This window comes from Gracilinanus agilis, chromosome 4 (assembly GCF_016433145.1).
Source record: "Gracilinanus agilis isolate LMUSP501 chromosome 4, AgileGrace, whole genome shotgun sequence".
In the NCBI taxonomy this organism is placed as follows: Eukaryota; Metazoa; Chordata; class Mammalia; order Didelphimorphia; family Didelphidae; genus Gracilinanus; species Gracilinanus agilis.
In genome coordinates, this window is record NC_058133.1 from 495,370,156 (window position 1) to 495,384,151 (window position 13,996).

The 13,996-nt window shown below is 39.5% G+C and overlaps 1 protein-coding gene across 1 annotated transcript in view; it reads left to right on the forward strand.

Annotated features, from left to right (window-relative positions):
* Nucleotides 1–13,996, forward strand: part of CALN1 (calneuron 1) — a 521,529-nt gene that overhangs the window by 253,819 nt on the left and 253,714 nt on the right. Inside the window, exon 4 of the mRNA XM_044673040.1 lies at nucleotides 338–481. Within this exon, the coding sequence (XP_044528975.1) occupies nucleotides 338–481 (144 nt within the window). The remainder of the gene's footprint in view (nucleotides 1–337; nucleotides 482–13,996) is intronic.

Genomic DNA, 13,996 nt, shown 5'->3' on the forward strand with positions numbered 1-13,996 from the left:
GAATATCAGGGCTAGGTGGAACCTCAGCTATAGAACACATGATGTCAGAACACACAGGAATCTCATGCATAATCTAGCCAAATTTCCTGACTCCCCAGATGAAACAACAGAATCAAACCAAGGGTTGGCCAGAAGTAACCCATTCAAGGTCAGGTAGCAAATAATGATCAGAGCAGGAGTTCTGAAGTTCTCAGGTGTCCAATGTTCTTGCAACCGTACATTGTTGATTCTGAGACGTTGAGACCCCGATCATATGAGGAATCAGACAGCAGAGCAGGAGTCTTTAAACACTAATTCCTCAAAACCATTTGACCCTCTTTGCCTTTCCTCTTTACAGAAATCCGTGAGGCTTTTCGGGTTCTGGACCGGGACGGGAATGGCTTCATCTCCAAGCAGGAGCTGGGCATGGCCATGCGCTCCCTGGGATACATGCCCAGTGAGGTGGAGCTGGCCATCATTATGCAACGCCTGGACATGGATGGTAAGTCCTGGTCTCGTGGTGACCCTCCTCCACAACCATCAGCTGTAGCCTTTGGCCTGGGCAAGATCCTGGATTAGCTACAAAGCTCCCCTCCACATTTAGCTTGCTCTGGCTCAGTGTTCTATTTCTATGGGTCCAACAACAAAGCTCTTTATTTTATTCACTCAGTGTCTCCTTTTTTTCTAATTGCTGAGGAATAATGAAAAAAAGGAGGAAAAGAGGATGACAGGATTTCAAAGATGGTGAGGCAGGGATGTGCTGATAAATGTTTAACAACTAGCTTTCTGAAAAATAAAAAGTACCCATGCCACACTTTTAAGTTTAATCAACATTATTTACATTTTCTTCATCACTTTCTTTAGTCTGGAGAATTAACAACAACAACAAATCAAGTCCTAATTGGTAACATTTGCTGATTTTTTATGTTATAAATGTTCACATTGAAAATTTAACAATCGGCTCTCCTGAGTTCCTGCTGGTTCTAACACGTTTTCTGCTGAGGTTTAATGAAAGAATATAAGACTAGAGTCAGGAGATTTGGGTTTTAGATCTAAGACTATGAGTAACTAGCCAGGTGGCCTAGGGTAATTTAATTGGTGTCAGTTGACCTTGTTTTTTTTTTTTTTCATCCTTTAAATGGGAGAGTAGTTTTTGGCCATATGATGTAGATCTAAGGTGACTTTCCAACATGTGATGGTGACACAGAGGACCCTGTGGAATGTGAGGAGAGTGTGGTTGTGGTTATTCTTCGGTTGTGTCTGACTTTTCCTGACCCCATGGATTATAGCTATCCAGGGGGTTCTCTTGGCAAGGACACTGGAGTAGTTTGCCATTTCTTTCTCCAGTGGACCCAATGGATCTTTTTTATCAGGTAATCAGAGCTTAAGGGACTTGCTCATGGTTACACACCTAGAAGGTGTCTGAGGCCAGCTTTGAACCCAGGTCTTCCTGACTCCAGGTCCAGAACTACCACTGAGCCACTTAACTGCTGTCTAGCTGGTGATCAGAGCCCTCAATGGAAGACTAGCACCTTTGCTGTGAGGGCTTACTGAACCTTATTCCAGACTACTCATTCACCTTTGGTGTCTGCCTTTCACCCAATTCTAGCCTGTGGCTCCAAGAAGGCTATATCCTGGTAAAAAAACATCTGGGCAGATGGGCCAAACCAGGGGAGCCAACAGGCTCCAAACCCATCAGTGAATTAGGTGGTATGTTTCCTCCAGGCTTGTGAAGACTTCCCCTGGTGGAAGGGGCAGATGAGAACATGTTGTCCCAATGCTTACGAAGGCTGGTTGTAGGAGCTGGCACTGTGGAGCGCTTGGAACTCGTTCAGACACTGAAGATGCCAAGGTTATCCACTCGGCTCAGGCTACTGCTAGTTGCCCTGAGTTTTGTCCTGCCATTGGACGTGGATGATTCAGGAAGAGAGAGGGAGGATGAGGACTTTGTGCATCTCTGCCTCACCTAAATCCAATCTATGTGCAAGTCAAAAGGCATCACCAGTGATGCTGATGATCCTCTTTGTGTAGGAAGGACTGCAAGCAAGGTGACTTTCAGCTGTAGATTCTGCAGCTCATTGTTCCTGTGATATTATTCTGAGGTTGGAAGATCATGGAGTAGTTGAGGCATTATGCCTATGGTGTTAGGAAGGGGACCTGAAAGGGTGGGAATGGGAAACCTTCTAATGATAGGCAAGGATGGAGTGGCAAATCCACAGATCTACTGTTGCTTGTGCCCTTTCTTTTGGATCTGGGTGATAATCTCAGCCATCATGTCTTATGCATGATTTGATTTTGCTGCTGTTGTTGTTGTTTTAATCCTTACCTTCCATCTTAGAATCAATTCTGTATGTTGATTCTATGGTAGAAGAGTGGTAAGGGCTAGGTAATGGGAGTCTAGTGACTTGCTCAGGGTCACACAACTAGGAAATATCTGAGGTCAGATTTGAATTCAGGATCTCCCATCTCTGAACCTGGCTTTCAATCCACTGAGTCACCTAGCTGCCCCTCAATGTTTTTAAGTGTTAAATGTATTGCAGAAGAAAGGCTGGAAAGTGATTATTTGCATATAAAAATATCTAAAAATTATAATTTTAGAGATGCATTTATCTTCTTAGGAAAAAAGTTTGTCTCTGGATAGGAATAGAGATTGGGTTTGTGATTTCATTGGTGTGGAAAACTCCCACATGAAGAAATAACTTTTACCAGGCAGGGCAGTTTAACTCTGATACTTGCTCAAGGCTATGTAGGCAGTAAAGTATCAGAAGCAGAATTGGAACACAGATCTTCTGATTCCAGAGTCAGCATTTTTTCCACTATATCACTTTTTTTTCAAGGTAACCTATTGCATTATTGGGCAATTCTGATTGCTAGAAAGTTCTTTACACTAGGCTAAAATCAACCTCCCCAAAACTTTCCCTTCAATGCTCCTCTAGGGCCACCAAGGACAAGTCTAATCTTCCATTGATAGTTCTTCGAATATTTGAATATGGCTGTGCATGTCTTTATTCTGCTACCCCCCCCCCCCAACTTTGGCAAGGTTACATTTATCAAAGTCAATGTGCAAGGTCTCTGTGCATGGATGGGTCATTCTCTTTCAAGGGAAAACAACCTGAGGATTCTTGTGGCCTGTGAACTCTGTTAGATCTGTTCAGAAGTGGAATGGATTAATTTAGTGAGTAAGTACCACATTGGTAGAAGCTGTTATTATTTATTATTATTATTAGTTTATTGTTAAGTTATTTCTGACTCTTCATGACCTCGTTGGGGTTTTCTTGGCAAAGACATTGGAGTGGCTAACCATTTCCTTTCCTCAGCTCATTTTATAGATGAGAAAACTGGAACAAACAGGATTAAGTGATTTGACAAGAGTCACACAGCTAATAAGTCTTTGAACTCAGGGCTTCCTGAATCTAAGCCTGTTGCTCTATCCATTATGCCACATAGCTCTAGCTCTAAATATCTGGTCTTAAGTGGATTATAGCTGGATGGCTCCCACTGTTAATGGCAATATCATTTTATCGATAAATCAATCATCATTTATTAAGCACCATCTGTGTGCCAGGCTTTGTGTTTTGCACTGGAGTTAGAGAAAAAAGGCAAAAGAGTCCCTGCCCTCAAGAATTCACAATCTAATCATCTGAAAGGAAATAGTCTCTGACCACCAGTTAACTTTTGCTCAACTCTTGTTCAAGAGAAATAGTAGAATTTACCAGCTGGGTTTTAACTTTTGAATTTTTCTGATCATACCTCTTATCCTACATTTGCTGTGTGACTAGCAACTATTGTTAAGTCACTTAACTCTTCAGTGCTCTCAGCAATTCAGGAAGACTACAAACTTAGGGGAAGTGTCAACCGGGATTGGTAGAGTTTTCTCATCAGGGAGTTCTCTGTATTCATGAAATCACAGGCACAGCTTCCATCACTATTTTTTTGTTTTAATGGTTTTGGCAAAAATACATGGACATGTGTGAATTGGAACAACCTCCAGGAATTGATGCAGAGTGAAAGGAGCAGAACCAGGAGAACATTGTACACAGAGACCAATACATTGTGGTAAAATAGAATGTAATGGACCTCTGTACCAGCAGCAATGCAATGACCCAGGACAATTCTGAGGGACTTGTGAGAAAGATGCTATCCACATCCAGAGAAAGAACTGTGGGAGCAGAAACACAGAAGAAAAACAACGGCTTGATCACATGGGTTGATGGGGATAGGATTGGGGATGTAGACTCTAAACAATCACCCCAGTGCAAATATCAATAATGTGGAAATAGGTCTTGATCAATGACACATGTAAAACCCAGTAGAATTGCTCGTTGGCTATGGGAGGGGGAAGGGAAGAGGGATCCAGAACATGGATCATATAACCATGGCAAAATATTCTTAAATAAATAATTAATTAAACATTTTTTTATTTTAAACCCTTAACTTCTGTGTATTGGCTCCAAGGCAGAAGAGTGGTAAGGGTAGGCAATGGGGGTCAAGTGACTTGCCTGGGGTCACCCAGCCGGGAAGTGACTGAGGCCAGATTTGAACCTAGGACCTCCTGTCTCTAGACCTGGCTCTCAATCCACTGAGCTACCCAGCTACCCCCAAATAAATAAATTTTAAAAAATGCATGGAAATGCTTTTGGTTTAGACAGCTCTCAGGATACACTCATTCATGAGCACCGTGTCATACTGAGACAAGGAGCATCTTATGGACAGGGACTGTTTTTTTGCTCTTTGTATCCCCAGCCTTTAACACATGCCTGACATAGAGCAGGTGCTTAATAAATACTAGTAAATAGATTGATCACACAGCAGTGTGGACTGCAGAGAGTGCCAGTTCTGCTCCTGATTTCATTTAGTAAGTACCTATCATGTGGTAGGCTCTGGGCTAGACACAAGCAGATACAAAAATAGGGGGGAAATCCCTGCCTTCAAGTAGTTTATGTAGTATTAAGGGAGACAACCTGCACACAGATGAGGAAATATAAAATAGATATAAGACACAAATATGTAATACATACATACTTACATAGAGTGAGTAGTTGTACATAAAGTATGTAGATATAGTGTAGGTATAGAAATTATATAGACTGTAAATATATATATATATACTATTTGTCTCCCTCTCTATAGAGAATAATTTTAAATATATATTAGTTTTATTCTATATGTGTAATATATAATAAATAATCTATATAATCTTAATATATTAACATATAATTATATAATGTTTATATATGTAACATATATAATTATACATGTAATGAATATGTATATAATTATGTAAGTAATGTAGAGAGAGTAATGTGGGGGGAGAAGGTGAGCAGTAACAAATATGGTGAGAAGGATTGGTCTTGGGTAGGAAATAGCTCTTTAGCTGAGTCCTGAAGGAAGCTCGTTGGCATTTTAAGAACAAGAGGTATGGAAGGGAGTGTTCCAGGCCTGGGGATCAGCCTGTACAAAGGCTGGATGATAAGGGGGAAAGCGTCCCCTAAGGACAGGAGAGAATGTAAAATAAGAAAGGAGGAGGAATGTGTGGTAAAGGCAGACTGAAGACAGACCATGAAGGATTCTAAAAGCCCAAACAGAAGAGATTATATTTTATCCTCAAGGCAAAAGGGAGCCACTTAAGCTTCTTGAGTTGGCTAGTGGCAAAGCCATCATGTACAAATCACATTCTTTCTCCGTGCCTTCAGTATTTCCTCTGTAACATAAATGGGTAGAACTTTAAGATTGCTTCTAGTTTTGATGATCTTTGACCATATGATTCAATGTAGAATGGAAAGCCTCTTCAAAGCAGACAAAAAGTCTTTCATTGTTCCTTTAACAATTCTCAGTAAACATTTGCTATCCATGAATAGGGAGTTTATTAAAAAGCGTTTGCCTTTTCTTTGCAGTGTGGTTTCCATCACATTTTGTTTTAGTTCCTACAAAGGCTCCGTAACATAAACATATGCAAATCATCTAGTGGTATAAATTAAATTATCACCCAATTTGGTTAGTCAGGGGCCTGAGTGAATCTGTACAAACTGAGGGTAGCCTGCATTCTTAAGATGAACTGATATGCACTCCAGGAGGCCAAAGAAGGAGAGCAAGTTACCATGTACACATGGAAAATAGTGATAATGAGTAGTTTTGTAGCATCAAAATACTGAAGGCAAAGTGCCCATCACCTGGCAGATGGTTAAACAATCTGAAGTATGTACAAATGTAATTGAAAATGACATCAGAAGAAACAAGAAGAATTCAGAGAGATCTGGAAAGACTCATAAACTGATGCAGAGTAAAGGAAGGAAGCAAAACGAAGTGGACGTTATACATTTCCAGTGATGGAAAAGGAGGAGGTAGCAAGATCTGTAAGAATCCTCCAATCAATGCAAAGGCCCATCTTCACTTCCGAGGATTGTTGATGAGGTAGAGAGTTGGTGGGCTCCAGATACACAAGGAGGCAGTACACTGTCAGTCCTGGTCAATGAATCATTTACTTTTTTTAATTTTTTTATTTTGAACCCTTAACTTCTGTGTATTGACTTATAGGTGGAAGAGTGGTGAGGGTAGGCAATGGGGGTCAAGTGACTTGCCCAGGGTCACACAGCTGGGAAGTGTCTGAGGCCGGATTTGAACCTAGGACCCCCCGTCTCTAGGCATGGCTCTCAATCCACTGAGCTACCCAGCTGCCCCCGTGAATCATTTACTTTTGCTGAGCTGTATTCTTTTGCTTTAAGGGAGAGTTCTATTGGAGAAGGTTATGGGGAAAATGAGAGCAATGTAGAAGAAGCGATTAAGAAAACACACAGAAAAAGGTTCTGAAAATGAGTTAGCATCAAAATTAACTGGTCATTCCCTCCTTTCCTCCAGGGCATTCAGGTTCTGGATAATAGCTTGAAGGAGTTTGATTAGCTGTTTTGTGAAGCTCATGTTGGGGTCCTCTAGATTTCTCCTAACATTACGGGGTGTCTTTAAATGGCCTATAAAAGAACTGAGTTCTACATTTCCCCTTTACCTCGAGCTTGGAGAAACATGGAGATAGTCTTCCGAGAGGCAGCCTTATCTACTTCAGGTTCCCTAGTGGTGTCCAGCAACTGTGAGCTCTGTGGTCACAGAGCCAAGGAAAGGAATCTTGGGGGCGACACTTTTTTTTCTAGGTGGGTCTAAGTGGGGACACTGATGATTGCATGTGCCCAACAAAAGACTTCTGTAACCTGAGGGACCGTGCTAGTAGGGACGGCATAACCAGAGCATCTGGGCATGGTTAGGAAGGGGCAGAGCTGTCTCACTGGATGGATTAGCCACACACATTTCCCTCTCTGGGGACCTGTGCTGGCTCATGCCCGACAGTGAAGTCATACCATTGGCAGTAGACTGGGCTGAAATTAGTCTGAGGCTGAGCTGCATAAGGATTTCATTAGGGGATACCTTGGGAGTCTGCATTACTGGCTGCCCCAGCAGTAGTAGCTACCCTGACTGGCTTTAGGGGTTGGCTTGGATTTTGTGGACACAAATCTCATGAGAGTCAACCAGCGTTAGCTTCTAATGCGCCCCTTATTTGCTCAGGGGATGGGTTAGAAGATTGTGGCACAGTCACTATTTGGACTCTTGGCCAACTTATTCCAGATAGCTGAAATGGATCCTGGGCATAGTTATGTTTTTGCCTGTGTGTTTTTAAGCACTGGAAGTGAAAGACAAATGAATAGGTAAGATCTGTGCCCAGTTTGAGGTTCATTGGAGTTTTCAGACTCTTAGAATTTTTTGATTCGAATAGAACTCATTGACCAACTGGACTTGGAAGGAACCACCAATCTAACATCTCTAAAAAGTGGTCATCCCATTGTTTTTGTGGTTTTTTTGAAGACCTCCATAGAGAGGGAATCTACCACCTCCTGAGGGAGCCCATTCTACTTTTGGACAGCATTGATTGTTAGGAAGGTTTTTCCTGACATCCAGCCCAAACTGGCTTCTTTACAGTTTCTACCCATTGGTCCTGATTCTGTCCTAAGGGACCAAATAAAACAAATCTAATCCCTCTTCTACCGGCGAGCCCTTCACATTCTTGAAGACAACTCTTGTTTTCCCCTGAGTTTTCTCTTCTTCAGGACATTCTCATTTCCTTTAGTTGAACCTTGAGACAGAGATTCAGGGTCCTTCATCATACTGATTGTCCTCTGGGCACTCTCCAGTTTATCAATGTTCCTCTCAAACTGCAATCCTCAGAACTGAACACAAGATTCTAAACACAACACTACAGATATGGTCTGACATGGGAAGATTAAAATAGCGATGATGATCCCTTTATTCCAGAGAAGTTCGTGTCTCTTAAGGAAGCCTAGGGTGACATGAGCTTTTTATGGCTGCCATCATTGACTCATACTGAGCTTGGAGTCCACCAAAGCCCTGAGATCCCTTTAAGAATAATGACTGCCGGGGCAGCTGGGTGGCTCAGTGGATTGAGAGCCAGGCCTAGAGACGGGAGGTCCTAGGTTCAAATCCAGCCTCAGACACTTCCTGGCTGTGTGACCCTGGGCAAGTCACTTGACCCCCATTGCCTACCCTTACCAATATTCCACCTATAAGTCAATACACAGAAGTTAAGGGTTTAAAATTTAAAAAAAAAATGACTGCCTAACTACCCTGCTGCCAATCCTGTTTTCATAAGGTGAGGTTTTGAACCCAACTATAAGAATTTATATATATCTCTTTGGAATTAAATCTTTTGTTTTTAAAGAAATGGGTTTTCTGTTTTGGTATCATATTTACTTATGAATGTATCCCTTCTTCTTGCTTCTATTCAGGAAATATCCCTTATATAAAGAATTTTTTTTAAAAAAAAGGAAAAATTTTTTTTGGCAAAATTAATCAGTGAATCAACAGTTTGACAGTATGAGCATATTCTGTAGCCATGGACCTTCCCTTCTGCAAAGATGGCAGGGAGTTACATTTTTTCAACTCTTCTCAAGAGCTCATGGTCATTATAATTACACAGCAATCAATTTCATTTTGGGGAGAAGTTAAATTACATTTTATTAGATTGACCTCAATGGTCCGATCCGACAGAATCTTTTAAAATCCCGATTCTGTTATCCAATGTCTTAGCTATCATCTATGAATTTGATAAGCGTGCCATCTCTGCCTTTATCCAAGTCAGCAGTCAAAATGTTGGCACAGGGCTAAGCACAGATCCCTGCGGCATTCTATTGGAGACATTCTGCCTTATTGAAATTAAACTATTAAGGACTACTCATTGAGTCATAAATGCTTATTTATTGGTCATGTGGTCATCTAACCAGTTCCTAATCTAATTGTATTATTGTCTAGTCTACATCTCTGTTTTCTACAAGAATAGAACCAGGCTGTCAGTTAACAAAATTAATTAAATGCTTACTATGTGGTGGGCACTGTGCTATGATAAAATATTAGATACTTTATCAACTGCATTACTAAAAATATAATTAAACTTCCTTTATAGCTCTCCCCTAATCAACTAATTTGTGTAAAAAAATTAGAAATTAGATTAGCTGGCCGTAACCTATCCTTAATAAAACTGTGTTGGTTCTTGGCAATTCCAATTTCCTTTTCTAGATGTTCACTGATCTGGGCAGCAAGGTGGTCCAGTAGATATGGTGGCAGACTTGAAACCAAAGAAACCTGAGTTGGAATCCTCCCTAAACATTTACTAGCTTTGTGACCCTGAGTAAGTCACTTAATGAACCTCTCTCCTAAATTGATTTATCTGTGAAAAGGGGATAATAATAGCAGTTACTTCATAGGGAGGTTGTGCAGAATAAATGAGATAATATTACAGTCCTTTATAAACTATACAGCATTAAATAAATGCTGGTTATTATTGATCATTTCTTTTGCAACTCGTTTTAGAATTTTTCTGAGAATCAAAATTGAACTCCTTGCTCTTTCTTCCATTTTTTAAAATTTGGATTAATATTTTCCTTCCTCCCATTTCATGATACCTCTCTTATTTTTCATGATTTTTTTGGTTGGCTTAAATAATCCCAAATGCCAATTCCTTCAGTATCCATGCTCAAATTCATTTGGGCCAGGGGCACTGAATTCATTAAAGGCAATTTAGAGCTCTCTTATGGGCAACTAGGTGGCAGAGTAGATAAAGTGCCAGTCCTGGAGTCAGAAAAACTCGTCTTTCTGAGTTCAAATCTGATCTCAAACACTTACTAGCTGTGGGACTCTGGGAAATTCACTTAACCCTATTTGCCTTAGTTTCCTCAGATGTAAAATGAGCTGGAGAAGGAAATGGCAAGCCTTTCCAGTGTCTTTGCCAAGAAAACCCCAAATGGGGCCACAGAGAATTGGACATGAATGAAAAAAAAATGACTAAGCAACAATAACAATGGTATTTCCTTATTATCTCTTCCTTATCTTGGGTATCAAGTATTCTTTTAGCTCGTTTTCATGTAAAAGTTATTCTTGTTGGAGATTAGAAGCAACATGAAAACCGAGTAATTCTGGATTCTCTATGTTGTCAGTTATATTTTCTACACACCGTCCTATTCATCTCAAGCACTGGTCCATTTTCCTCTGTCATCCTCCTCTTTCCACCAAAATTGCTAATATCTCCTGCCTATTTTTCTGTCCTTGGATTTCCTCAGTAGTTTCATTCAGTTCATTCTTCAGACTCAACACTTCTGAAAACACAGACTGTATCATAATACTGTTTTTCCTTTGTTATATACCCTTGCTTCCATTTTCTGTGAATATCTCTAAAAAAATCTAAGTTGGCTTATTGTTTAATTCACTTTACACCTACATTGGTCCTTTAAGACAATTCAGTTTTTTCTTTCCCACTGGAACTCTTTCCCTTTATGTCTTCAGAATTTCAACACTGAATATCTTCCATCCCTTCTGGGCTGCATTTCCTTGAAGTGTCTTAATCCCTGGGATCCTATTCTTTCTTCAGAATCCTTTGAGATCAGCTTTCTTTAAAGCTAGTCTCTGTCCTATTATACCCAGATTCCTCCTCCTCCTTCCTTCCTTCCTTCCCCTTCTCCTCCTTCCATTTCCCTTCATCTTTGCAAGAATCTCATTATTTTTGTCCTTGTCACTTTTTCCAAAGTCTTTTCTTTTGATATCTGGCTGAACTCCATAGTTACTTTTGATGTCTTTGTCACCAGTTTCTTCTGTTAAGCTACATTTAGGGTATCTCCCCCTCTTGCATCTTTAGAGGGCTGGGGAAGGGTCCAAAGTGTCTACCTGCCTTCATTTTTTCCCCACAAGCTTGATTTGGAGTCAGAAAATATGTTACCCTGTCTCATTCACTTTTGCTCATGTATTTATTGGTGATTTAACATCTCTAGACTGTAGTTTCCCTTTTTGTATTGAAACAGCTGAACAATCAACAAGTATTTATTAATTTTTTTTTTACTGTGTGCTAGCTACAGTGTTAGATGCTAAGAGGCATTGAATTAAATTAGCAGCTCGCAAACTTGTTGATCTCGGGATGCCTTTACACTTTTACAAATGAACTAAGACCCTAAAGAGCTTTTGTAGCTTATATCTATTGATATTTCCCATATTCAAAATTTAAAAAGTCTTAGTATCATGAAAATAGTTTTGATTTTGCAGACCTCCCGAAAGGGTCTTGAAAGTCCTCAGGATTCCCGGACTACAGTTTGAGAAACACTGGACCAGGTGATCTCCAAGGAGTCCTTAACTTCAAAATTCCTAATCCTATGGGAATTAGGTACAGTCATAAAGAGGGTGGGTACAAGTTGTGCCTCTGACCGTATACTAGTACGATCTTTGACAGTGTCACATTGCAGGGAGACAAGAACATGGCACAATGGATAGAGTGTAGGTCCTTGAGTTAGTGAAATTTGCCATTGACATTTGTCAGCTGTGTGACCTTCAGAAATCATTTAGCTGTTGTCTGAGCCTCAGTTTTCTCATATTTTATTCCAAATAAATTGTTATTTATGCCTTTTATTTTTAATATTCTTTAAAATTTTTTTGAGTTAAATTCTCTCCCTCTCTCCCAGCCCCGCCACCCATTGAGAAAGCAAGCAATAGGATATCAACTGTACATATGAAATCATTCAAAATCTATTTCCATGTTAGCCATGTCACCAAAAAAATGCAAGAAAAATATAGTGAAAAATAGACTTCAGATTACATCAGTAATACATATCTCTGAAGGTAGCATTTTTATCAGGAGCATTTTGGAACTGTGTTGAATCATTGAATTGATTGCAGTAGCTAAGTCTATCTCAGTTAATCATTATTATGTTGTTGTTGTTACTTTGTACAGTATTTTTCTGTTTTTTCCCCCACTTCATTCCACTCTGTTCTCTTCTGTTTAGTTCATACAGATCTTCCCAGGTTTTTCAGAAACCATCTTCCTCAATATATTTTATAACACAATAACATTCCATTCAATCATATACCACAACTTGTTCAGCCATTCTCTAGTTGATGGATATCCTTTTAATTTCCAGGTTTTTGCTACCACAAAGAGAGCTGCTATAAATATTTTTGTACTTATACATCCCTGTCCTTTTTCTTTGATCTCTCTGGGATACAGACCTAGAGTGGTATTGTGGATGTTGTACAGTTTGATGCCCCTTTGAGCATAGTTCCAAATTGTTTTCCAGAATGGTTGGTGTAGTTCACAACTCCACCAAGAGTGTGCCAACGTTTCAATTTTTCTACACCCCTCTAGCATTTGTCATTTTCCTTTTTTGGCATGTTAGGCAGTTTGATAGGTATAAAGTGTTATCTCAGAGTTGTTCTAATTTGCCTTCATCTAAACATTAGTGATTTTGAACCCTTTTTTTCATGTGATAATAGATAACATTTCTTCTTTTGAAAATTGCCTCTTCATATCCTTTCACCATTTATTGATTGGGGAATGACTCACAATTTTATGAATATGACTAATTTCCCTATATAGTTGACAAAGGAAGACTTTATCAGAGAAACTAGAGATAAAATTTTTTGATATTACTTTATTGTCTATGATACATTTCATTTATTTATTTATTTGTTTGTTTATTTATTTAAAAATCCTCACCTTCCATCTTGGAGTTAATACTATGTCAAGTGACTTGCCCAGGGTCACACAGCTAGGATGTAGATGAGGCCAGATTTGAACCTGGGACCTCCCATCTCTAGGCCTGACTCTCAATACACTGAACTACCCAGCTGCCCCCTATGACACATTTTAGAAAACTGCAATTTCCTTGATTCTCCCTTTTAATTAGGTCTATTTTGCTCTTGTTGTTTTTTTTTGGTACTCAATAAATCTATGTTTATTGATTGATATCAGTTTTATCAATAAGCAAAATAAAATTCCATTTTCCCATTATTTATATTCAATTCACTCTCACCAGGTAAGGACCACTCAGCAGCCACTGTGCTAGGTTCTAAGGATACAAAGATGAAATAAACTACAATCCCAGGCCTCACAGAGTGTACATTCTAATGACAGGTTTACAGTGGATATGCAACAAAGCAGGATATGATATTGTGACATAGAACAACAGTGATAAAACTTGGTGGAGCAATCATTTTCAGCGTAGGTGGGAAGGAGTAATCAGTCAAGACATCATGAAGAAGATGACACCTGAAATAATACTTGAATGCTGAGGGTTCCAACAACCAAACCAATAAAGGAAGTACTTTCCAGGAATAGTACATGACCACAAATGCCCAAAGGCAAGAGCAGAGTTCAGGAATAACTGTTGGTCATCTAATTTTCTGAGACACAGAGTGCATGAAGTAGTAGCATAAAATAAGGCTGGAACAATAGATTGGCACCAGGATGTAGAGAACCTTTAATTCTAGGCTAAGGAATTTGTCTTTTATCCTTTATGCAAAAGGGAACCATTGTATAAAGTATATGAGTTCTTAGTGAAACAGTCCAGAGTGTCACATAATTTTTATTTTTTTGCTTTGCTTCAGTCATTAAGGAACATTAAGGAATGTGGCCCTTCTTGTGTTTCTGTATCCAGATTCATATGTTCAAATTTTTACTAAAAGAACACCTTAGTGCAAATAT